This window comes from Pituophis catenifer, unplaced genomic scaffold (assembly GCF_029215685.1).
Source record: "Pituophis catenifer annectens isolate HBS135680 unplaced genomic scaffold, rPitCat1.0.hap2 SCAF_13, whole genome shotgun sequence".
Lineage (NCBI taxonomy): Eukaryota > Metazoa > Chordata > Lepidosauria > Squamata > Colubridae > Pituophis > Pituophis catenifer.
The window spans coordinates 22,700,822-22,727,954 of record NW_027256893.1 but is presented as its reverse complement, the minus strand read 5'-3'; the positions used below and the strand labels follow the sequence as shown (position 1 = coordinate 22,727,954).

The following is a 27,133-nucleotide window of genomic DNA, read 5'->3' as shown; positions in this document are numbered from 1 at the left end:
GGGCATCATTGGGGTGGTCTGGGGTGGAGATGTATAGCTGTGTGTCATCAGCATACTGATGAACACTCACCCCAAAACCACGGATGATCTCACCTAGCGGTTTTACATAAATGTTGAACAGAAGGGGTGAGAGGACTGACCCTTGCGGCACCCCACAAATAAGGTGCCTCGAGGTCGACCTCTGCCCCCCTTAGCTCTTAGCTCTTAGCTAATCTTAGCTCTTCCTAACCCTGCACTCTTCTGGACAGAGAGCTTTGATGTTGTTCCTGGAATCTCTTGAATCTACTTTCCAGTTTAGGAGACACAGCCCTAAGTGCACACACCCAGGAGCACTTAGGGCTGTGTCTCCTAAAATGGAAAGTAGATTCAAAGCTGCCACTTTGGTCTTGACTTTCCACATTTTCTCTTGTTCCTCCTTCAGGCCCTGATGCTTCTCCAGCTTTTCATACTTCTTGATGTTGCTATCTCTTGGCACTGCTACATCTATCACCCCCCACTGTCTTCTGGTCCTTGTCTACCACCACAAAATCCAATTGATTGCCTGTCTTTCTGGATCCAAATATCTCACAGTCTCACAACTTTCTTATTCTCCATGACCTTCTGTGGGATCTCCCCTATCTACTTCCCATCAGACGTCCCTTTCAAAAATAGAATTAATGAAAAGTTTTTTTTTTCCTTCCAGGGCATCAAGCATCCGACACACCTAATTGTGAGCAGTTGGTCATTGATTTACAGCATTTAGAAGAGCAGCTGGCTGATTTGCACCAACCAAAGCTTTCCCGTCTTTTGCAAATCAAGCCGGTCGCTGGCACCAAAGCAAGAATAGACACAACCTCGAATAAAGCTATTTGCTCCTGTTCAGTGAACTAAAACCATAAGCACGAGTTAATAGAGCATGTTCTTCTCTCCTCAACGTATCACCTTTATTTACTCACAGGTTACATTGGAGAAGGTGCGTTGTGCCGAAATAAAACTCTCCCAACAAAAACAGTAACAGATGATGATGGCACATTTGTTTTAGGTTTTGATTTCCCCAATCTCCAAACCATTATAAAACCTGATGCAGAGCTGCAGAACCCATCTTATTATTTATGCTTGGCACGCCTTCGATTGGGGCTAACGGAGGCCGCATAAACTTTTTATGTCCCATTCTTTTTCGCAGGGTGATTAAATAACTCTCAGACAAAGAAGGCCATGCCAAAGGCTGTCAGGAAATCAAACTTTGCAGCACTGCCTGGAGGATAGGGCTATGGTTTTATTGTCGGGGTGGGAAGGTTTCTAGCTTGGGGGAAACCGCTCGCTCCAAGATCCACCACCTGGAGCCAGATGCAAAATGGGGAGTAGGTGAATAAGGCAGGACGTTTGCAGCATCCTGGTGGGGCGGGGAAGGGGGGGAATGGCTGATCCACATGCAGATTTATATAGGAGAGAAGCCCTTTCACAAGTTGGTTCACATTGACTAAACCCTGCTGTCAATTCTTCAGACTTTCGTATTGTGAGGAAGGAATTATATTCCTAAATTATAAAAACTGGCCAGCTGACTTATCCTAATTTTTTGGTACAAGGAAATTGATTTAACCTCAGGGAAGGTAAGGGAGGGGAAGAGAGGGGAGAGGAGGGGAGGGAAGGGAATGGCAGGGAAGAGGAGGGAAGGGCGGGAAAGAGAAAGAAAGAGAAGAGAAAAAGGAGAGGTGAAGAGAAGGAGGGGAGGGGAGGGGAGGGGAAGGGAAGGGAAGAAGAGAAGAGAAGAGAAGAGAAGAGAAGAGAAGAGAAGAGAAGAGAAGAGAAGGAGAAGATGCACAAGCAATTTGTCTCTAGTGCAGACAAGATAAACAATTAAACTAAAACCAGTCTGATTTGGTAGTCAGGCATGTTGTTTTTGTTATCTTGCTATTGTAAAATTATGGAGACAAGCCTGTCCCTTCAGCCATTTTGTAAAAATGAATAAAAGAATTGTGAATTCATTCATTCATTCGTTCATTCATTCATTCATTCATTCATTCATTCATTCATTCATTCCCCGCCTTTATTATTTTTATAAATAACTGGAGACGGTTCACACCCCTAATTCCCCTCCCTCCTCCAATTTTCCCTACAACAACCCTGTGAGGTAGACTGGAAGATGTGAGGTAGATGGAAAAGAAAGCTATAAAATTATTTTGGAAGGCTGGGCAGTTTGCTAAGTGTGCAAGTATGGTATGTATAAAACCAGTTGTGAGAATATAGGTAGTCTCCAACTTACAATCATTCGTTTAGGGAGCGTTTGAATTTACAACGGCACTGAAAAATGGATTTATGACCATTTTTCTCACTTATGGCCATTGCAGCATCATGGTCGCATGATCAAAAGTCAAGCACTTGTCAACTGACTCATATTTATGACAGTTGCCATGGCCCAGGGTCATGTGATCACTATTTATAACCTCCTGGTAAGCAAAGTCAATGAGGCAAGCCAGATCCGTTTAACGACCACACGATTCACTTAACAACCGCAGTGATTTTCTTAACAACTGTGGCAAGAAAGGCCATAATGTGGGTCAAAACTCACTGAACTTGCTTAGTGACAGAAATTTGGGGGGGGGTGTCCATTGTGATCATAAATCGAGGACTTTTGGGGATTTTTTTCCCCCTTTTGCTCTCCTTCACCAAGGAGGCCAACCTCTCAGCAGTCCTGGAAATAATGAAAGGCAAATGTTTGCAGCCATGTCTGGCCTCCTATTTAGACCGAGTTTTGGTAGTGCAGATGAGCGACCAATTAATTTCCCCTCACACCGCTCAGTATAATAGCTCTCCTCTGATCTGAAATGTCCTTTAAAAGCTAACATTAAAAAGGAGACGCACAAAGATCAAAGCTGAGGTTGGAATTCATTTTTTCCCTCAGGTCCAATTTAATAACAGACGCGCACCACTGGAAAAGCAACGGATTGACACCTGGAGGTTACCAAGCATAGACTTGACAAGCTGTGATGGGAAGCGAGAGCTTCTTCTGAGGACCATGTAAAGTCCAGGCAGCCACGGTCTGGAGATAAAATTGGCCATGATCTTCGCCAGGAAGGTTCAAGAGGAAAATACTGTTCTTTTCGGAGTATAAGACACACTCTCCCCCCCCCAAAAGAGGGTGGAAATGTTGGTGCGACTTATACACCGAATACAGCCATTTTTGGCCTCCTGAAACCCCACCCTGCATGTCTTATTTCACCAAAAACAGGCCCATTTTTTGCAAAAATGGGACGCGCAGAAGGTTTGGGAGGCCTGCAGAGTGCTCCTGGGGGCTGGGGAGGCAAAAACTATCTTTTTTTCTTGTTTTCCTCTTTGAAATCTTGGTGCGTCTTATACTCTGGTGCATCTTACAGTCTGAAAAATACGGTATCTCGTAGCCTTTATTTGGTGGTGATTAGAAGTAAACAGAAATTGGACAAGGAGGTCTCTTTTGGGGGAATTAGATTCAAACCAGGGGTGAAATCCAGCAGGTTCTGACAGGTTCTGGAGAACCGGTAGTGGAAATTTTGAGCAGTTTGGAGAACCGGCAAATACCACCTCTGGCTGGCCCCAGAGTGGGGTGGGAATGGAGATTTTGCAGTATCCTTCCCCTGCCACACCCACCAAGCTACGCCCACAGAACTGGTAGTAAAAAAATTTGGATTTCACTACTGATTCAAACCCTAATTATTCTAGGATAGCAGAAGCTCCAATTAAATGGAAGAAGAGCTCTGTTCTCTTAGGACAAACACTCCAGAAATGAAGAGGTGGGATTCTGACAGAGACCAAGCAAGCTTTAATTTGAAACAGGAACCAGATAATCTATAGGGTCTCCTACTTGAGTAGGGGTTGGACTAGAAGACCTCCAAGTTGGGAAGCACCTTGTTAATCTGTATATGAGAAGAGGGAATGGAGTGGAGTGGAGTGGAGTGGAATGGAATGGAATGGAATGGAATGGAATGGAATAGAATAGAATAGAATAGAATAGAATAGAATAGAATAGAATAGAATAGAATAGAATAGAATAGAATAGAATAGAATAGAATAACAGAGTTGGAGGGGTCCTTGGAGGTCTTCTAGTCCAACCCCCTGCTTAGGTAGGAAACTCTACACCACTTCAGACAAAGGTAGAATGTGGCAGAGACATCTTGTGGCATCTGTGATTAATGCATTAATAAATCCCCATCCCAAGGATTTAATTTGCTTCAAGTTAGGAGAAGCTGAGTCAAAGAGACTGAAATTCTCCCCAAATGTCCAGCAAACCCATACAGCCACTGATGGACAGCCAATGGAAGGCCACCAATCCACCCTAACCCAATGGATTGCAAGGTTTGGAAAATGTAATCCATCATGTAAATGAAATGACAGGAGAGGCCAGACATTAATTAGCATCCAAATTAAAGCTTTCCAAGGTAGGGTCACAACTCTCTTTGTTTGGGTATTTAAATCACTGGCCACAGACTTCCTGCCTTGCTCTGCAGGATGTTCCATCCTCATGCTTTGCATTAATTGCCTTCATTTTTCATGTGTAGCATTTGAGTCAATGTCAGGTGGGTGGTTTAAAAAAAAAAATCCCCCCAAATTACAAATCGGGCTGGCTAAAAATAAAACATGATTAATGCCCCATGATCCTCCTTCCACAGAATAAGCTGCATGAAGAAGGGTTCAACATATCAGTTGAAGAGTTGAGGAAGCTACCAAGGAGCATCCTCCAACATCTACGGTAAGGTGGATGCTTGGATGGATGGATGGATTGACATACTGTGCTATGGAGATTCTCAGTCATCCAGGTCATGGATGTCCCAAGGTGCTTGTTCAAAAGGCAACTGGATTTTGTTTCTCCAGCCCAGTTGCCTTTTGAAAAAGCATCTTTGGCTCAGTGGTGAAACCCAATTTTTTTTACTACTGGTTCTGTGGGTGTGGCTTGGAGTGGCAGGGGAAGGATACTGCAAAATCCCTATTCCCTCCCCACTCCTGGCGGAAAGATATTGCAAAATCTCCATTCCCACCCCACTTTGGGGCCAGCCAGAGGTGGTATTTGCTGGTTCTCCAAACTACTCAAAATTTCCACTACTGGTTCTCCAGAACCTGTCAGAACCTGCTGGATTTCACCCCTGCTTAGGGTGCTAAGCAATGGGATGGGATGGGATAGGATGGGATGGATGGGATGGGATGGGATGGGATGGGATGGGATGGGATGGGGAGGAGAGGAGAGGAGAGGAGAGGAGAGGAGAGGAGAGGAGAGGAGAGGAGAGGAGAGGAGAGGAGAGGAGAGGAGAGGAGAGGAGAGAAGAGAAGAGACCGTGGAGGACTTTTTGTCTAACCCCCTGCTTAGGCAGGAAACCCTACACCACTTCAGACAAATGGTTGTCCAACATCTTCTTTAAAACTTCCAGTGTTGGAGCATTTACAACTTCTGGAGGCAACTTGTTCCACTGGTTAATTGTTATGTTTATTTAACTAGGGTCAGCCATGATGGACTGACTTTGCCCAACCCTAAGAAGGCAGCGATGGTGAGCTCCATGCAACATGTCAAGCCAAGCCAAACCTATCACATAACATTTTCTTCTGGATAGAGAACATTGTGTGATGGTTATGGAGTTGAACTAGAATAGAGAGACCCAGAGTGCTGCTTTTTGCAAGAGTCTATAGTATTAAATCAAATTCCACTTAACAACACATTGCATGTGAGTTTTTAAAGAGAAACAAACCATAACTTCTCAATTTCATTGTCATTATAATTTATAGTGATATAATAATATGTGATGGTTCCTATCAGTTCACTGTGCAGGAGGATTTTCACTTTTAAAGTACCCGAGGCATATTTAAAGAAAATCAATGGATAAATGTAACTCTTTTCTATGAACAATTCAATTTTTGCAAACACAAAGTGTCTGGTATATATGCGATAAGTTTCCCATTCTTCACCAAATTAACACATTAAATAAAGATGTAAGCGTTGCTTAAATATGTACTTCAAAAGTATGTTTTTTTTTAAAAAAAAATTTCCACCCAGTATTAGTTGAAATGAAATGTAAAAAGGGACGCAGATATACAATCTAAATTTGCATCTCCCTCCACTAACAGGAATAAAGACCTGGCATGCACATTATTCAAAACACTGGTCTCTTAAAAGAGAAGGCTGTGTATGAAGACATTGCTAGCTTGGTGATTTTACAAAAGTGGGTAAAAAGGATATTTTCTGACCGCCAATGATTTCAGCTTAGGTCAAAAAGTGAGAAATTGCCTGCAAGGGTTTTTTTTTCCTCTGTATTTGACAAAGTCCTGCTGAACTGCCTAACAAAGAATGAAGGAGAAGGAGAGCCAGCAACTGCAGTAGCCTTCTGAGATATTGATCGGAAGATAAAGACATCATTCACAAAAGAAGAAAGAAAACTGAGAAGGATAATCACAAGCGCAGCTATGAACGGCAACAATTCGGTTGTTCTTACACTGATTTGTCTGTTGTGCTCTATTTTTCCTTCCTGTGCAATATCTCTTAAAACCGCAGGGTAATTTCATGGAGGGGGGGAGAAGAAAATAAGGTATTCAAAAGAAATGGGGTCTAGGACAACTCATTGTGACCAACTCGTTGCGGGAAAATTCTCCGTAGGAAAATCCAAAGCTGTACTTATCGTTTCATTCAATTACTTTTATTATGGGTCACCACGTTTTCATTGAAATTATTTCAACACTTGTATTTCTGGATTGACTTTCTTTATTATTTTATTATTGGTGGCCACGCTTCCATGGAAATTAATGCAACCTTTGTATTTGTTGACTTGTCTTGCAGCAAGTTGGCTGTGGTGACTTGAGTGGGGCAAGTTATCCTATTACAACAGAAATGGGTCATGCCATCTTTACCCAGTTGTAAATAGTCTTTTACAACTCCAATATCACTGCAATATCAACTCCAAGATCACTGCAGATGGGGACTGCAGCCAAGAAATTAAAAGATGCTTGCTCCTGGGGAGGAAAGACATGGCAAATCTAGACAGCATACTAAAAAGCAGAGACATCACCCTGTCAACAAAAGTGCATATAATCAAGGCTATGACTTTCCCAGTTGCAATGGATGGCTGTGAAAGTTAGACCATAAGGAAGGCTGAGCGCCAAAGAATTGAGACCTTTGAACTCTGGTCCTGGAGAAAACTCCTGGGAGTCCCTTGGACTGCAAGGTGATCAAGCCAGTCAGTCCTAGAGGAGATCAGCCCTGACTGCTCTTTAGAAGGCCAGAATCTGAAGAGGAAACTCAAATACTTTGGCCACCTAATGAGAAGGAAGGACTCCCTGGAGAAGAGCCTAATGCTGGGAAAGATTGAGGGCAAAAGAAGAAGGAGATGACAAAGAACAAGGTGGCTGGATGGAGTCACTAAAGCAGTTGGCGTGAGATTAAATGGACTCCAGGGGATGGTAGAGGACAGGAAAGCCTGGAGGAACGTTGTCCATGGGGTCGCGATGGGTCAGACATGACTTCGCAACTAACAACAAAAATCCATGGATATGATCAGGAAGTTGAAAAATTGTGGTCTACATGAAATGAGAGGTCTTGATTCCCCTCTTCAGATACTTATGTTTATGGGTACAATCAGAAAAATAAGCTATTTTTTGAGCAAGGCCTCAGTTATTTTGCCAGATCTGTGATGTGGTGGAGTAAATAAAATGGTGTCTATGTTTTTCAAGGTTTACTCATGCTGATTGGCTGGCTGCAGGGGAAACATCTCCTTGACATGTTCACCATTGGAGTGAGGTAAGTTTGAGAGAGATTTCTTCCGCATGTAGACGTAGCATGTTGAACTATCAAAGAACCCGAAGCTGGGTTGCCATATCATGCTGAGACTTGATTTGTTGAACTATAATTGGTTTTTAAAAATTGTAATACTTGATTCTGACTTCAGTTAACCCATAATAGTTGGGTTCACTCATCATGCTAGGTCAAAGCCAGATATACTACATTACGAATCAGTATGATATGCAAACTTTCTCATAGCTTCAATTGACTCTGGGGGAGGACAGGAAGGCCTGGAGGAATATTATCCATGGGGTTGCGATGGGTCGGACACGACTTTCCAACTAACAACAACAACAAAGTGGTCTTTCCCTTGGCACCAGTGATTCCATGTTGGTTGAGACTACTCAACGAGCATTCTGGCAAAAGATCTTCTTTCACGTTGTTCCCTTTTTCTGGACTTTTTCTGGACTGATAATCAACGACTACTCTGTCTATGGCATGGTATATGGAAATGATCTTGGGAGACAGGAGGAAGAGCTGCAGACCGGACAATCGGCATGTAAAAAGGATGCTCGGGGCAGCAAAGGAGAGGGGAGGCCATGGGAAGTGTTTCAGAAAGACCCCTCCCTAGTTTAAGGAGAGTAAAAGCAGAAGAGGGGAGAAATGTTTTCAGCCTTGCACGATTCTGTTCGTGTTGCCTTATAACAATTATAGAGTTAATATTCATAAGGGTGCTTCATCTCTAGACTACACTCCAAAAGAATATCAAGGGAAAGGTATTTAATCTCGCCAAGCAGATTGCTTTTGACTGATTAATACTCAAAATATAATGCTTAATAACTTTGGAGGGGATTGTTTGTATGCCTTCAAGTCTGTTATGATGCCTGTCAATGTACAATTTTCTTGGCAGAGTTTTTTAAAGTGGTTTGGCCTTGCCTTCTTCTATCTGGGCCTGAGAGAAAGTGTATGGTTCCATGAAACCCAGCTGGTTTCCATGTCTAAAGCAAGACTAGAACTCACACCTCCTGGTTTCTAATCCCATGCCTTTGAGCCTTTCTCTGCCTTTCTGGCAGATCAATTGTCCCAACATTTTATTGTGTGGTTATTATTTCATTCCTGCACCGATCTGGTCAGTGGTGGGTTTCAAAACTTTTTACTACCAGTTCTATGGGCATGGCTTGGTGGGCGTGGTGTGGCTTGGTGGGTGTGGCTTGGTGGGCGTGGCAGGGAAAGGTTACTGCAAAATCCCCATTCCCTTCTGATCAGCTGGGACTTGGGAGGCAGAGAATAGATGGGGGCGGGGCCAGTCAGAGGTGGTATTTACCAGTTCTCCGAACTACTCAAAATTTCACTACCGGTTCTCCACAACTGGTCAGAACCTGCTGAAACCCACCTCTGGATCTGGTTGTTAGAAAAATAATCCAGATTTTTTTTTTAACAGAGATACAAGTATTTCCTGATCAGAGCCATCCTGGTTTGGACGATGAAAAATTAATAATAATAATTATGCAACTTAAATCTTCTCCACGCCTAATGTAGACATCATCCCATTTATTCTCATCCTCGTTTTCATCCCATTCTCATTCCCCCGTTTTGTTTTGTTTTTAATTTCTCAGCAAGAATTACTTACATTTTGCTGACTAGATTGAATGGATATATCCCAGCCTGAATTGTGATAGAAAGTTTTTTTTTTTTCTGCATTCTTCCCCTGGCAAGTTTCATGTACAATGAAGAGAACATTTACGGTTAACTGGTAAATAAGTAAGAAGAAGAAGAAAAAAAACCTCTCTACATTCTCTGTATTTATTTGCTGGAGGGTGTGAAGGAATATGCACCGTGGCCCTGCTTACATTTTTAAATAATCAAGGTGGGAAAAAGAGATTCTCACTTTTACTTAGGCAAAATATGATAATTTTGTTTCACTTTTCAGCCAAGGATTAGAAGTACTTGGGTTTCTGAAGAACCCCAAAGGCAACCTCTGTTCAACTAGGTTTGCATATTTGCTCCATTGACTTACATAACCAGGGTGAGCTGCAGACAACTGCAAAATTATATTGTTCTTGGAGTAACAATATAGTCCAATGGACAATAAGAAAAATATTGATGCGACTGCTTAAAAGCCTTAAATTTGCAGGCATTTCATCAACGAACCGTCTGTTATTTTTTATCAGACTGCTCACTCTACCCACCAGATCCAAATTATTATATTTAGTTAATCAATCAACAAAGGAGAACACAGTTCTTATTTGCTGAAGAAATGCACCCTTTCTCCAAACACAAGGCCTTTGAGAAGACTTCAGTTGTGGCACAGTGGTTAGAATGCAGTATTGTAGGCTACTTCTGCTGCCAGCAGTTTGGCAGTTCGATCCTGATTGGCTCAAGGTTGACTCAGCCTTCCATCCTTCGAAGATTGGTAAAATGAAGACCCAGATTGTTGGGGGCAATAGGCTGACTCTGTAAACTGCTTAGAGAGGGCTGTAAAGCACTGTGAAGCAGTATATAAGTCTAAGTGCTATTGTGATTAATTCTAATATTGAATATTTCTGAAAAACTCACCGGAAGAAGAACAGGAGCTGGTTTGCATCCAGGAGATTCTACTGAGGAAGAGAGGGAGCTAGAGAGGACTCCCTCCCTTTAGTAGGCACTCTGGGACAACCACAACAAGCAATTGAGTGTACACTGTACATCCTAACCAATCTGGAGAATTTGATTTATGGTCCACACTTCTGGGTAAACTGTACTACAGGACCTTCATAATTTTCTACTTGATACCAAAACCCAATAAAGCTAGAAAGAAGTAATCACTAGAGAGTTTGGGCTCTTGCTTGAGAGCACAAGCTTTCCATTTGATGAAACTTTTGCCCCCTGATGACAAGATTCTGACAACCATTTCAAGTGCTGACACTTCCAATGAAAAGAGGAGACAAAGAAAAGACTCAAATAGACAACTAACTATCTAGCTCCTGGTGTGGCAGAAGATCTGCCATCCAGCTTCTATTTCTGCTTCTTAGCTAATGCATCCTTCTCTTTTGACAATGTCATCCTTTTACTAGTCTTCTCTCTAACCCCACTAGGTCTTATGTTGGCAAGAATGAATCAGAAGCAATAGCTGTTTTCGTCCAAGTCACATGACTAACCTCGGTTACTTTTCCATGGACGAAAAAGTAGGGTTTGAGCTAATCTAGGATACCATCATGATGCTTGGTGCATGACGGTTGATGGTTATGATGCTACCTGGACACTTCTTGTGAGTTGTTCCTTGAAACTAGTCATAAACAAGTATAATTAAAGAATAAATATAGGAATACTGGGCGAGACCACTGCATTAAGAAGCAATGAATGTGTTCACTCTTATTTTTAGTGAATATAAAAAGGAATATAGCTTGGCCTGGAAAGTTATTGGTTTCTGTTGGTGTCTTCTTATTCTGTTTTCTACTTTAGTCCTCCATTTGCAAAATAAGGTGGCTTATTATATGTTATATGTGTCACTACCTTCACCTTCTAAAAACCTACTGTACTCATTACTTTCTGAGTGCAAGCTAGATAAATATTCATAAATACAGGAATGCAGATATAATTACTTAGAATAGAATAACAGAGTTGGAAGGGACCTTGGAGGTCTTCTAGTCCATCCCATTGCCCAGGCAGGACACTCTGTAGCAACTCAGACAAACAGTTATCCAATCTCTTCTTAAAAACCTCCAGTGTTGGAGCATTCACAACTTCTAGAGGCAAGTTGTTCCACTGATTAATTGTTCTAACTTTCAGGAAATTTCTCCTTAGTTCTAAGTTGCTTCTCTCCTTGATTAGTTTCCATCCGTTGCTTCTTGTCCTGCCCTCAGGTGCTTTGGAGAATAACTTCACTCCCTCTTCTTTGTGGCAACCCCTGAGATATCGGAACACTGCTATCAAGTCACCCCAGTCCTTCTTTTCATCAAACTAGACATACCCAACTGTTCTTTATATGTTTTAGCCTCCAGTCCCCTAATCATCTTCATTGCTCTTCTCTGCACTCTTTCTAGAGTCTCAACATCTTCTTTTACATCGTGGTGACCAAAACTGGATGCAGTATTCCAAGTGTGACCTTAGCAAGGTATTATAAAGTGGTATTAACACTTCACGTGATCTTGATTCTATCCCTCTGTTTATGCAGCCTAGAACTGGTTGGCTTTTTTGGCAGCTGCAGCACACTGCTCGCTCTTATTTAAATGATTGTCCACTAGGATTCCAAGATCCCTCTGACAGTTACTGTTTTGTTGTTCTTAATATAGGGCAACAGTTATTTCAATCACAGAGGTGCATAAATGACCACAATCTTCAAAACATCTTTGATGGGACCTACAACCTCTGATCAGAACAATAGTTTAGTATGCTGGGGCTGACAATAAATGACAATTCCATACTTTGTGTTCTCTCTAATGATGATTGTGCCCGTCTCTTTTCATTTCTTAATCCCAGGCAACAAACAGCCGTTTCTCCTCCCTTCTCCCTCAAATTAATATCAATAACTGTGCTATAATTATTGTTCCAGTTTCACTCCAGTGCAATCTGCTGGGTCATCACAAATGGCCTAATCAAATGTGGCTGAAACAGCATGTTCTTTCTCTGTGGGTAAAAGCATCAAGGAAGAAGGAAGAAATCAGCAACCCAAGCTAGAGAAGATTCAATTGCAGAGTCCTTTGATGTGACCAGTGGCAAAAGACAAAGATTGGGGATAATGATTTTCAAAGACATTGAGGAACACAGTGAAGGACTTGGTTACTCCTGTTTGGTAAACACCAGCTTAGCCCTGGAAACACGGAGAGTGTGAGAAAGAAAATCAAGTTTGTTCCACCTTGATTCTTTTCCATATAAGAGGGTGGGGAAGATAGTTTCTTCCACGATTCCAAGAGGCTCGTCCAATCTCATTGTACACATGTTGTGCATTGACAATAAAGGTTTGAATTGAATTGAATTGAATTACAACCTACAACAATAGAAATTCTAGTAGTGCTTCTGGTGGTGTCCGTTTACTAAAGCCAACATTTCTTATCTTTCAAACTGTCGGAAGGAAAATCCATCTGGTTCAGTTCCAAGTTGAGAGAAAGACGTTGGAAACGACATGGAGGCTGTTTGGAAAGACGGTTTTAATGATGAACATAACCAACAGCAGTCTTTGGTCAGCTGACCACTTGTTTTGATGAGTACATGGGTTTTTATAGGTTTCAGAGATGCTGCTGGGGGAGGGGGGGTTGTGCAATGTCTGAAATTCCCTTAGGAGATTGTGCAATGTAGTGAGCTCTGTGTCTTCTGCTAAATGGTAGTGGGTTAATCCTATTATGTCCTGAAGGATCATGTCCTGTTTAAAATCCCATCACCCTGGAGCTGAAGGTCTTTTGTTTTGTAGATAGGCTGGCCCAGTCTTTCTTAATGGGCACAAAATATCTCCCAGGGTGTGTGTGTGTGTGTGTGTGCTATTAAGAAAGACTGAGCATGTTTCTCCATTTCTCCCTTTGGGGAAATATAATATTCTGCCTTTTTAATATTTCCCAAAAGATTTCATTCTTCTAAGAGCGGGGGCTTGCCACAAAACCATCCATGCCTATTTGAACTCTCAACTAGCTATCTCATTTTGATTCGGATTTCTTCTTTTAGTTCTTCCTAAACATGATCCTTTTTTTTTCCTTTTAAGGTCTTTTCGACTGTTGTTTCTCTTGCTATTCTAATCCTGAAGGAACCTCTCCAATACACCCATCAGCTGTGAAATAGAGGATTTTTTTCTGGGTTTCCTTCACAGGGAATATCCACCACCCAACATGAATACAGAGATTGTTCATGGAATCAGTGATGTTTTCATTTTCCCCAAGCTAAGCAGGAAAGTACAGAATAGGAAAAACAAACTTTAGTAGCTACTAGCAACTTTACTAGTAATTTCATCACTAAACAAATTGTTGAAGGTTGACAACTACCCATGTATAGCTGGCACAATTCCTGGACTGCTAGAGATTTTCTTCATGTCTATATCTTCCTCATTCTGCTCAATACATCTACTTATTTAACCTTCTTATATCAACTTGAGAATGCAGAGGAGGAAGAAGATTCCATTGGTATGAAATCTTGGAGGAATTCTTGACGTGGAGAATACTAGGCTGAGAAGACAGTTCGTCTAGGGCAGTGTTTCTCAACCTGGGCCATTTTCAGGGAGGTGGACCTCTACTCCCAGGGTGGACTTCTATTCCCAGAATTCCCCAAGCTGGCTGAGGAATTCTGGGAGTGGAAGTCCATATCTCTTAAAATGGTCAAGGTTGAGAAACGTTGATCTTGGGGGGGACGCAAACTCAAGGCTCGGGGTCCAGATCAGGCCTGCAAGGTGCTTATAACTGGCCCTGGAAACAGAGAAGGACTGGCCCGCAGTGCTTCTGCGGTGAAAATGGAGCTTCGTTTTTGCTGGCAGAGGGTTTCAGGAGCCCGTTGCAGTGAAAAACGAAGCTCTGGAGCCTGTTTTCGCTGGCAGAGTGCTTGGGCCACCACAGGTGCCCCTGACACGAGTGATGTTGAGCTGGCCATGCCTACTCTGGCCATGCCTCTCCCGAGGTCAAACACAACTCTGATGTTCCCCTCAATGAAATCGAATTTGACACCCCTGATCTAGGGCATTTCCCCCTCTGGAAGTTTACCCTCTCCGTGAGAAAGAGAAAAAGTTGAGCAAAATATCTTAGCATCCTTCTTGAGGAGTTTCCATGGTTTCAAAATATTACGTCTCTAAAACATTAGATTCTTAAACTTTCCAAGGAAATCAGGCTTTATGACTATAGAATTAAAGAGGACTTAAATAACGTGCCACACCACTGAAGTTTGGTTTTCCAGCCAACACTTGGTCTGGGGAATATTGGATTTCAAGGCATCGCATTGTTTAGAAACTAAGTGTGCCTTTTTACCAGAGGGCATGGGAACACAAGACACTGGAAATTCACTTTGGAACCATTATTTTGGTAAAATAAGGATCCCTCCCCCTTTTTTTTTTGAAATAACAGAATGCAGACAGAAGATTCCAATATGAGGGGTCCTTGGTGCTCTCTGGGCTTCTCTTGTTTCCTTGCAGATGTTTCATTACCCAATCTAGGTAGCATCATCAGTGCTAGAAGGAACTGGTTTCATGGGGTGGGGAGGAGGAGGAGGAGAACTGTGGGGTCCTTGGTGCTCTCTGAGCTTCTCTTGTTTCATTTCAGATGTTTCATTACCCAAATTAGGTAACATTATCAGTGCTAGTCAATTCTAATATGGGTGACTTGGATGCTCTATTCTTCATCAGCTGTCTTCTAACCCCAAGAAATTGTTGTCTTAGAAGACAAGGAATTTGCAGAGATCAGTAGAAAACAGGAAAGTCACCTTAAGAATCAATCTTTGGGAACTCCATATGTGGAGTTTAGCTCCAGCAACCAACAATATCCTTAAGAGTATATGTACTTTACACCACACCAACTGGGGAATATAGAAAATTCGGGGAGCTTTGCACCGTTGTTTCAGTCTTAGAGATGACGTATGAGAAAGGCAGGGAGAGTAAATGTCAGAGCAGAGATTGTTCATCCCCTAGCAACTGCTCACAGTTGCAGAAAGCTTGAAAAATAAACCTCAAAAATGGAAAATAATTAGTTTAGGAATTGGGAAAGTGGATCACAGGAGGCACAAATTCAAGTGCAAAACATTTCCCCCCAAAATTAGCAAACCCTTCAGCACGTTTAAGACTCAAGCATGTCTAATAGTCCATAGCTTACCTAAGGGAACTTTAAAAAAAAAAAAATCACTGCCAACTACAAGTTGTCCTCAACTTATAACCATTCATTTAGTGCAGAGGTCTTCAAACTTGGCAGCTTTAAGACTTGTGGACTTCAACTCCCAGAATTCTCCAGCCAGCATAGCTATTCTGCAGGCTATGCTGAATTCTGGGAGTTGAAGTCCACAAGTCTTAAAGCTGCCACGTTTGAAGACCTCTGATTTAGTGACTGTTCAACATTACAATGGCACTGAAAAAAGTGACTTATGACCATTTTTCACACCTATAACCATTGCAGCATCCCAGGGGTCACATGATCAAAACTCAGATACTTGACAACTGACTCATATTTAGGACTGTGGTCACATGATCCCCTTTTGTGACCTTCTGGCAAGCAAAGTCCATGGCGAAGCCAGATTCACTTAGCAACCATGTCACTAATTTAACAGCTGCCGTGAATCGCTTAACAACTGTGGCAAAAGAGGTTGTAAAATGGAGCAAAAGTCACTTGCTCTTGCTTACCAACAGAAATTTTGGGCTTAAGTCTGATCATAAGTCGAGGACTACCTCTATGTCTTCTTTTCATTGTAAGATGTTCTAGAGATGTTTCTCCTAACCATCCTAGTTAAGAAAGCCGAATCCTCAAAATCCAGATTTTTCTGGTCTTTCTGAGTTTCTTCATCCATAAAAGCCCCTTGCAAAACAGCAAATACAGTGTCCTTTTCAAACTTCCTTAATACCTGGATGAAACCTCTCAAGTGCACAAAACAGGGTTAAAGCTTAATGGGCCATTTGGTCTCCATTTCTCAGCCTGCCAAACTCACAATGCATAGTACATCAGTGCCAACGTTTTAATTTGACACCTGTCTTATTGAAACGAGTCTTTGGCTATCTATTTCATCCATACTACAAACATCACAGTTCCAAACCAAAAAATCTGGGGCCAAATTCCAAAGTTCAATGCACCCAAGGAATAGCATATGTCCACATTTCATCCAGCTTTAAATCAAGATCTTCCGCCATGAGTCTGCACTGCCAGAATGAAACAGATAATTGAATTCCAGCAACCACGTGGCTCAGGACGAAGGTCACAAGCTTATTATTCCCCAAGTCCATGTTGATATTCACAATACCCAACCATTCAAGTACACAAGCTTTTCAAGGCACGGCAGAAAGCTAAAGCCACAGCAAAGGTCAAAGTTTGCATGAATACAAAATTAGGAAACGTTTCTTAAAAATTAAAAAGCTGTCACTCTACTGTATATTCAAGTAGAAACCTCATAGGGCCTCTTGGTACAAGGATAGTGAATTGTTAATACATTTCAAATGAGATAGGAACATCCAGATCGCAGTTGTATTTTTTGTGCATATGAAAAAAAAAAAAAATAGAACAAGAAAGAGAGATAGATAGATGAAAATAAGATTTCTTACAATTCAGAATCGGTTGGCCCACTGTGAATGCAGACGAATGTTCAATGTGAAAAACTTTTTGCTGAAATCCCGGAATGCATTCTAAATCCTTTGTGGACGTAGGGAGCAGCACCTGGAAAAGCAAAGAAAGAGAGTTTTCATATCTGCTAGTTTCACCTTCTTAAGGCTTCTTTTTCACCGCTGCACGGTAGCGGCTGCCGTGCACATACATGCATGAAGAGCGCGTTTGGCACGCACCGTGCATATATGCGCACAGCGAACCGGTAGCAGACTTTGGAGGATTTCACCTCTGATCTAGAGACTCTAGAAGCCTTTTCTGTCAATCTGATGAGGTAGCAAAGAAGGAAAGCAGAAACGGAGAGTGTTTAATGACAAGCTCAGATTTAGCAGATGGACACATTTCTCATCTTTAATGGCGCGTGCCAAAATTTGTCCTTTTGTTCAAGTGATCAGCTTGAGAAAAGGAAAGAGTTCACAAGGTTTACTCCTTCCATAAAACGCTGGCTTAATCTTGTAATGACTAATTTGGTTTCCTGTCCTACCCTGCAAATCATCACAACTCCATCCATAGCTACCAACCATAAAGGACCACCATAACAATGTGAATGATGCAATAGAAACCGAGGAGAAAAATGTAAAAAAGCAGAGGAGGAGGAGAAAAAATATATATTTTATTTGGATTTCAGTTTTGCATCATTTGAATGACCAGTTGGAGTTCTGAAATAGAACTGGGATAGAAGTCTTAACCCCGGGAATGAAATTAGACACAAATCTGAAACATTGCAGAAGAAGAATATTGTATAATCCAATAAGTGATTAGCATCGTCTGTTTTAGACCAGACAGAATGAAAATCAAACAGGTTAGGGAGATCCCACTCTAATATACTTATTAATAAATGAGGACCAAGGTGCAAAAGAATAACTAAATAAAATAAAATAAATAAATAATCCAGTTTCTAAATTTTGGTAATCTAGTCTTTTGCCCAATGCAATAGACTCTTAAAAAGGTAACCGTTTCCCCTTTCCTGTCATGTCCAGTTCTAGGGCATAGTGCTCATCTCCATTTCTTGACCAAGGGAGCCTGCATTGTCCAAAGACATTTCCATGGTCATGTGGCCAGCATGGCTATACACCAAAGCCACAAGGAATGCTGTTACCTTCCCACCGAAGTGGTACCTATTTATCTACTCGCATTTGCATGCTTTCAAACTGCTAGATGGGGTTCAAAAGAAAATAAGACCCTTTCTTATTTTTTGTGGAAATACGGTAATATATAAATAAGCAACTTGGCCAAAGTCAATACACTGTGAGTTCTCCATTGTTTCATTTTGTTTTCCAAGTTTTACAAAGCATCAGACAGACATGTTTCGCTGTAGTGTTTAGCCCCTTCAATTCATTTGCACCTTCTTTGGAAGCTTACACCAGCGGTGTGTTAATAAAACTGACAGGGGGAAAATGCAGGTGTGATTGTAAACCTCGCTCTGTAACGAATTATCCTTGTGTTTTTCTCGCGCAGCTTTTTATCAAGAAGATGAGATTCTCTACACATGGTAGAAAAAACTCCACAAAAGGTGATTAATTAGCAATACATTTACCTAGGCTCAAGCGTGCGTGCATGTGCGCATCAGAGGTGAAATGCTCCTGGTTCGGACCGGATCGCCCAATCCAGTAGCGATGGTGGCAGGTGGTTTGGAGAACCGGTAGCAAAAATCCCTGCCACCCCCCCCCCCATGCCCAGCTGAGCCACGCAATCATCAGAGGCTGTTTTTTTTTACTTTTAAAAGCATTTTTTCTACAACCTCTTTGGCCGAAAAAATGCTTTTAAAAGTAAAAAAAAAAAAAAAGCCCCTGATGATCGCGCGGCTCAGCTGGGACCGTCAGAGGCTTTTAAAAGCATTTTTTCTACAACCTTTTCAGCCGAAGAGGTTATAGAAAAAATGTTTTTAAAAGTTAAAAAAAAAAAAGTTGGCCACGCCAACCCAGTAACATTACACCCCCCCCCCCACCAAGCCATGCCCACAGAACTGGTAGTAACAAATTTTACATTTCACCACTGGTGCGCATGCACACTCATTGTATGTGCAAGGAATGAAAACACAAGCTAGAAATGGTGCTGGGGAAGACCAGTGCATCTGGAGGAAAGTTATCCTTTTAATTTAAATTTTGCATGGAGCCAGATGAATCTTGCTAAGGGTTCACAGCAGAGATCAAGGAAGGAAATAAACAGAGACAATAACTCACATATTTAGCTCAGCAACTAAACCTATCTTTCCTTCTCTCGGGAATAATTGCAAGATGCTGGCCCAGCCTTCAGATGAAATGGAGGTTTTCCTGTTAGCCATGCAATTGCAAATGCTTCCTTCTCCTCTCGATATTAAACTAGTTGTCATCCCCAACCACACACGGGCCTTTTTTAATGATTATTAATTATCTTTCTAAACCGTGGAGCGCCTCGTACATCCTCTTTCTGCCTTGTGGAGTGGGGAAAAAAACTTTTATGAAAACTAAATGGCTACTTTATTAGAAGGAAAGGGCTACTTGTCTCCTTTAAGTCTCGGCTTTGAAAAGTTTATGGTTGCGAAAAGAAAGTACAAACTTGTCTTTACAAAGAAGAGCGAAGAAACAATACTCTTAGATCTATAACCGTCTCTCTCCCGGTTGATTCAGCCCGCACAAGAGGTGAATGTAATGGAAGGCAATAAAACATCCTTTATTGCAGTTGTCCGCACTCTGCCACCTTTCAAATATGCTGGAAGAGTAACTCTTCGAATTTCTAGCTAGGGTGAGTCGCTGAAAAGATGATGCTGGCTGTGGGATCTTGGGAGCGTCAAATCCAGCCTAGCTGGAAATTCTGGGTGGGGAGATGTTTTTCTGTGCAGGTAGTCCATGACTTCATTTAGTGACTGTCTGAAGTTACAACAACCCCCCTCCTAAAGATACTTAAGACTCAGATTCAAAGTTCTGATGGGCTTCATTAACAATTAATCAGCGGAACGACTTGCCTCCAGAAGTTGTAGGTGCTCCAACACTGGAGGTGTTTAAGAAAGGATTGGACAACCATTTCTCTGAAATAGTATAGGGCTGTGATAGCAAACCTATGGCACGCGTGCCACAGCTGACGTGCAGAGTCCTCTCTGCGAGCACGCGAACCATCGTCCAGGTCAGCTCCACCGTGCATGCGTGCACGCACCTCCTGCCAGCCAGATGATTTTTGGGGTAAGGGGGGGGAGGGGCACATGCCAGAGATGTGCGTCCATGCGCAGGGGGTCATGTGCATGCACGAGGGGTGGGGGCAGAGTGTGGAGGTGCACAGCTGTGCCCCCCACACAGCCGGTTTTTGGGCCCAGGAGGCTACAGGGAGACCTGCTAGGCCAAAAGCAGAGTGTGGGAAATGCGGCCCACTCCCTGTCCCATTTTTGGGCCCAGGAGGCTGTAGGGAGGCCAAAAACGGTGTGCGGGGGGCGGGTTGCGTGTGCATGTGGGGGGCAGGGCAGCATGGGGGTGTCATGCACACATGCGCATGGGGGCGTGCATTGCATTATGGGTGCTGGCATGTGTGCGCGCTTTCAGCCCACAGTGAGAAAAAGGTTAGCCATCACTGGTATAGGGTCTCCTGCTTGAGCAGGGGGTAGGACTAGAAGACCTCCAAGGTCCCTTCCAACTCTGTTATTCTCTTATTCTGTTTTTCATTATGGTTGTAAGTCAAGGACTTCCCGCATCTCCTCTAACGCAAAATCAAATCAATACACTGATTTGGGGAAAAGGAGATTCACAGTTTATGCCACTCATTGGGCATGAAAGACCTCAAATCCCATCGGACACATCAAGTCAAGCTATTCCAGGTAGAAATCAGGAGTTCCAAATTCCTGAGCAACAGGAAGATCGTTGTCTCAGCAGGGAACAGGAAGTCCTATGAAGGAACTTAAGGATCCTTCCATTCTCCCTGCTGAGCGCATGCTTTATCTTGCATCATTAGACTTCTACCACTTAGAAGGCTAGTTGGTGCCTGACATTATAGACACCAGGGCCCACCCTGCCAGCCGAGTCGTTGCTTAGAAGACTACGAATAAAGCTTAAAAAATATCTCCAGGATTCCAAGTTAACCTTCTGCTGATGAAAGAAAACAGACAATGGGGAGAAGATGGTTGGTCAACTATGGAAGAGAGACGCACTTAAAACTCTCTAAGCCCAGAACTCGGACTAATAATCATTTCCTCTAAATCAGGGGTCTCCAGCCTTGGCATCTGTAAGCCTGGCGGACTTCGACTCCCAGAATTCCCCAGCCAGCAAAGCTGCCTGCCTGCCTTCTCCTTCTCCTTCTCCTTCTCCTTCTCCTTCTCCTTCTCCTTCTCCTTCTCCTTCTCCTTCTCCTTCTCCTTCTCCTTCTCCTTCTCCTCCTTGTCCTCCTGGGAGTTGAAGTTAGACTGCCAGACTTAAAGTTGCCAAGGTTGGAGACCCCTGCTCTAAATCACAGGTTTAAAAAGCTGAGAAGGTTACAAAAGATAAAATTTCCTACCCCCAAAGATAAACAGAATTACAGAATTGGAAGGGACATTGGAGCTCTTCTAATTCAACTTCTCTGCTCAAGCAGGAAACCTTATACAACATTCCAAGCATGTTGAAAAAAACATAATAGAACATAAAATGATAAGGCTGGAAGGGACCTTGGAGGTCTTCTAGTCCAATCTCCTGCCCAAGACAGGAGACCTTATACCCATGATGGCGAACCTATGGCACGCGTGCCCGAAGTGGCACACATGTTGCCTGGCACACGCGACGCTGACTGTTCCTCTTCCGGGTTTCTGCCACGCATGCATGCCTGATGATCATCTGGCCTTTGTGCTTGCATCAGAGCTGGTTTTACATTTTCCGGTGTGATTATGTGGGCTGGCCAAGCTGATCAGTGTGTGCACATGCGTGGCAGTAACCTGAAGACTTGCCAGCCGGCACGCATGCGCACGCTAGAAACCAGAAGTACATTTTCCAGCATGCACTCATCAGCTGATTGGCACTTGTGAATGCCAAGCAGTAATCTGAAGACTTGCCGACAGTACAGAAGAAGAAACCTGAAGAAACTGCAAGTACATTCTCCGGCACATGCATGCCCCTGGGCAACTCCTATCCCTGGTCTCGGCCCAGACGAGCACAAAGTGCTCTCTTTTCAGAACTTGGTGTTGCGAGAGATAGAGAGTGCTTCCTTTTCGGCACTCGGTGCCAAAAAGGTTCACCATCACTGCCTTATACCATCCCAATCAAATGGTTGTCCAATCTACTTTTGAAAGCCACCAGTGATGGAGTACCCATAACTATGGGAGGTAAGCTGTTCCACTGATTAATTGTTCCCATTGTCAGAAAATTTCTCCTAAGTTGGATCTCTCTTTAATGACCTTCCACCCATTGCTTCTTGTCCTGCCCTCAGGTGCTTTGGAGGATAAGTGATCCCCTCTTCTCTGTGACAGGCTACACCAGGGGCCGGCAACCTTAAACACTCAAAGAGCCACAAAGGTTCTAACTGGAAGCCCCTGTTCAATTCCGGAGCCAACCGGAAGTCCGGTTCCCCCATCATAGAGTCTCCTCCTAGCGTGACATCCTTTTTCCTCTGCCGACTGGAAGTCCGATTCCCCCACCATAGAGTCACCTCCTAACGCAGTGTCCTTTTTCCTCTACCTTGCCTAACTGAAAGCTCTATCAATGGTGAAGCCGACCAGCAACAGGGAGCTGCAGCAGAGGGATGAAAGAGCCACACGCAGCTCCAGAGCCGCGGGTTGCTGATTCCTGGGCTACACCACCTCATTTACGCCCATCTTGTTGATGTCAAAACAGGAAAAAACCACCTTCGTTGCAGAGAAACTCTCGATGCCTTCTCTCTACCCCGCTGTGTCCTCTCCTCAAAGCATGCCAGGACTTTCTTAAAAATAGGGTTTCAGCTCCTAGAGCACATTCACCCCCGCTGCCCAGAACATAAAATTAATTTCCAACTAGTTGCTCTCAATGTCATCAAAATAGATTGGGCAATTTCAGGTTTAGAAATCATTTTCTCAACTTGTTCCACTGTAACTCTTCTCAATTATTTATCGCCTTTGGGGGCATTAGATCATAAAGCCATAAGCTCCAGACTGCTAATTTAGTTTCAAAGTTTCAAGTTTCTCAGCACATATGGGCAGCAATTAGATTTTCGACTCATAACTTAAGTATCATTTTCGGGCCTCAAAATTGTCTTCAGCGGCGCTGCAGCAGCGCGCAAGACCATCTGCCAACAGGACACTTTTGGCTAGCAGACACGACTTATTGCAATTTAAAGCAATGCAAACCCACCGCACTGAGGGACAATGAAAAGAAAAGCTGAACCCCCGAGGGAGGTCAGGTGCAAAGGAGAACATGATGCTGCATTCGGTTTATGGAATTAAAGAAATAGGAAATTGCTTTATGCTGAGTCATCATCATCTTTTAACAATCCCATAATCCCTTGCGGGGTGGATTCTGGGCAACTGAATGAGCCAGATGCCCTTCCTGTCACCAATGGGGAGTTTTATGCAGTAGATATATTCCCAGTGTGCCCAGCAAGAGAAATATCTGCCTCTACCTAGGATCGAACTCACAGCCTCCTGATTGTAAGGCAAGAGCTCCACCTCTAGGCCACCGCACCACTCCAAATTGCTTTATGCTGAGTCATTCACCTGAATAGGTTGTAAAAAAATGCTTTTAAAAGGTAAAAAACTGGAAGTAACGACTCCCGGGTGGGTGGGTGGAGCCTCACGCCACCATTGCTACCAGTTCTCTGAACCACCTGCCACCATCGCTACTGGTTCTCTGAACCACCTGCCACCATCGCTACTGGTTCTCTGAACCACCTGCCACCATCGCTACCAGTTCTCTGAACCACCTGCCACAATCGCTACCGGATTGCCCGATCCGGTCCGAACCAGGAGGATTTCACCCCTGGGGCAACCCCTTAGATATTGGAACACTGCTATCATGTCACCACTAGTCCTTATTTTCATTCAACTAGATATACCCAATTCCTGCAACCATTCTTCGAATAGTCACTAAATTTATGGTTGTAAATCAAGGTATGCCTGTTGGCAAACACATTGTAGACATGCAACTGTCACGTCTTTTTTGGAGACGTTTGTTTTAGAACTTAATCTATGGGACAACTTGATATAGGTGTGGATCAATGACTCAAAAAGACAAGAACTTCAATTTTTTACTACTGAAATTTTCTGGTTCTTCTGGGTCCAAGATAGTCTGGTTCTATGAGACAACCAAGGAACAGACCTCACCACCATCAAAAAAAGTTTCGCATTCCACTTCTGAAATGGACTGTTTTATCCTTCCCTATCTTCGATCCACTTCTTTTCACTTGCAAACGTCTAAGCGTCTTCAATGCACGCATTTTAATCCCCGTGTCATGGTGTCTGAGGTCATCAGACTATAGAACCAGTTGGCAGTTTTAGTCCCTGCAAAACAGAGGAAGAATTTCCCCCCCTCTTTCGACACCTCTGAAGGATTAAGTTTGAAGTGTCTTTATGGATTCTGAAAATAAATCTTCCAATGATGTATCCCCACTGTATATCATAAAAAAAAAAGAAAAAAGAAAAGAAAAGAAAAATCCAAGAAAATTCACCATGTAATAAAGATGTCACTGAGTTCCGGTCTTTAAAACTCTTCCAAAGAATTTTTATTATATTATTTTTTTTTAAAAAAAATCATGCTGAATAATCTTTGAAAATAACTATGTTGGCTCACGAGTTAATTTGCGCTCCATCGTAAAATGATTAGATGCAAATTACAGGTATTACCTTGCTGGAAATATATTTGCAACAAAAGAGAATATTGTAGGCATCTATTACCATTAAAGTCTTATCTGGGTAACAAAAATAGACTAAAGTACTAATGGACATCTGAAGGGTTTTAATTGTTTAATGTTATGCTGCCTTAACTGCAGAAGTGGGATAGCGGAATTTATCTAAGCGTTCTTGCCACAAAGTGCACCGAAAACAAATGCCTGTGCACACACACTCTTTTTTTTATGAAGCCTATCTATCCATTCTTTCTTTCTTTTATGGCAGAGAAGGACATTAGCTGTATTTTATTACTGTTCATATAATTGCAACCTTGGAAGGAACAAGGACTTTCATTTCTTTTAGCCTCTCAAGTCCTAAAGCAAAAACCGAGCTATCTAAAAAAATTTCTCACCTGCTTGAAGATGCAGTTGCTGCTCTCACTTGCCAAAGTGACACTCCCTGCCATTACAACTGAAATACCGTGTAGTGTCTCGTAATGCTTTGACTCATTTCCATGAAGGCCAATTCTTAGGTGATGAGACTTACATAGACTTTAGACCCGAATGCTTTCTTCTTGAAATGCACTTCTTGTGAAGGTCTGTCTAGTGATAACATAACTCTGGTCTCCGGGGTGAGCAAAATACAAATTATGAAGGGATCTTTAGTCTCTTAGTGTTTGAGGGCAACTTCAAAGTGTTTCTCTTTTTACTCTGTTAAACCAATGCACTTCTTTTACCTAGCCATGAAGAGGAAGGAAGGAAGGAAGGAAGATAGGGATAGGAGGAATAAGGATGGGGGGAAAAGGAGGAGGAGAAGGAAGAAGGAGGAGGGACAAGAGGGGAAGAAAAAGGAGAAGGAGGAGAAGGAAAAGGAGGAGAAGGAAGGAAGGAGAATGATAGGGATAGGAGGAATAAGGGTGGGGGAGAAGGAGGAGGAGAAGGAAGAAGGAGGGGGGAGAAGAGGGGAAGAAAAAGGAGGAGGAGGAGGAGGAGGAGGAGAAGGAGAAGGAGAAGGAGAAGGCAGGCAGGCAGGCAGGCAGGCAGGCAGGCAGGCAGGAAGGAAGGAAGGAAGGAAGGAAGGAAGGAAGTTGTTCAGCAAATCCGATGAACCAAATCTTTAAAGTGGACTACCTACTCAGCCAGCTAAGTCATCACATCAAAAAAAATGACCTTTTTGAAGGAATAAAGCTTCTTAGAATTAGAAGTAGCTACCCATTAAAGATGAAGATTTGATAGTCAAGGTTTATTTTATTTTTAAAAACCCTTATATCTATCATAAATTAATTAGATTCACAGATAATATGCTCCAAGACCTAAGTCCATAATCATTCATAATTATTTGATTTTATCAAAATAAGAATAATAGGATGAAAGAAAAACCTTCCACACCTCTGAAATCATGCATAAAAGCATTGCTGTTGATCCCAAATCCATTAAGAACCCTTACAAAAGATTTTGACGGTGAAAGGTAAAAGCTTATGTACTTGAAAAAACATTGAAGACACTCCAATAGGGGGGGAATGATTCTTATTAAGGCTTTATCTTAGCTCAGAAATAGATAAATATTTGGCATTGATTGGATAATTGTCCATTTTAGACGATTCCGTACAAAGCACACAGAATAAAGAACATTTAAGATGGAGTACAATAACACGGAGATGGACTTGAAAAATCAAAATCCATTTTGATACCATTGTTTAAAAATGTAGGAATACAATTGTTCTCGCCTGGTCATTTTCTTCAAAATCTATAGAGAGGATGAACAACAGTCAACAACAGAAAAATAATATGATAAATTTCAGACAGCCAAAACAGGAGAAAAATAGCTACAAGAGAATGAAGCAGCCATATCAAGCACCCAATAAAAAAAAAAAAACTAGCAATTTGGAAAGCAGGAGGCAATCAAACCTGTTGCAGGTGTTCTATTTGGGAGCCTTTTTCTCTGCCAAGTCACCTTTGAAGACTTGAAAAAACACCTTTTCAGGTTCATTATTTTGCTCGCTCTTGCTTTCTTTCACCTGGACCAGGTGAAGATCTGGTCTGCCATTTGAAGTTCTCCCACAACTTCCCTCTGGATCCTTCTGGGAAATTAAAACGGTATCTTAATATTCCTCTTCAGTGAATATGTGAAAGGCTAGGTACTTGTTTGCCAACTTTGGCGGCGTTCAGAAATTTGCAGTGGGGTTTGCAAATGGAAAGGAGAAAAAAAAATATGTGACCTACATTTGTACATGAAGGGTAATGATGTAGAAAACCGCCATGAATAAGGGAGATGTTCATTGCAAAATTCATGTGCCCAAGGAAAATATTGCTTTGAAATATGCATCATACAGCAGTAGGAAATTCATTATTATTAGAATTACAGTCTCATCCATGACCAGCAATGTGGCTACTGGTTGACTAGAAAAATGTTCACAATAATTATTTCTCTCTGTGTGTGTGTATGCCTCTT

The 27,133-nt window shown here is 42.4% G+C and overlaps 1 protein-coding gene across 1 annotated transcript in view; it reads right to left on the bottom strand.

Annotated features, from left to right (window-relative positions):
• Window positions 1–27,133, bottom strand: part of CDH13 (cadherin 13) — a 443,006-nt gene that overhangs the window by 305,064 nt on the left and 110,809 nt on the right. Inside the window, exon 2 of the mRNA XM_070952954.1 lies at window positions 16,896–17,007. Within this exon, the coding sequence (XP_070809055.1) occupies window positions 16,896–17,007 (112 nt within the window). The remainder of the gene's footprint in view (window positions 1–16,895; window positions 17,008–27,133) is intronic.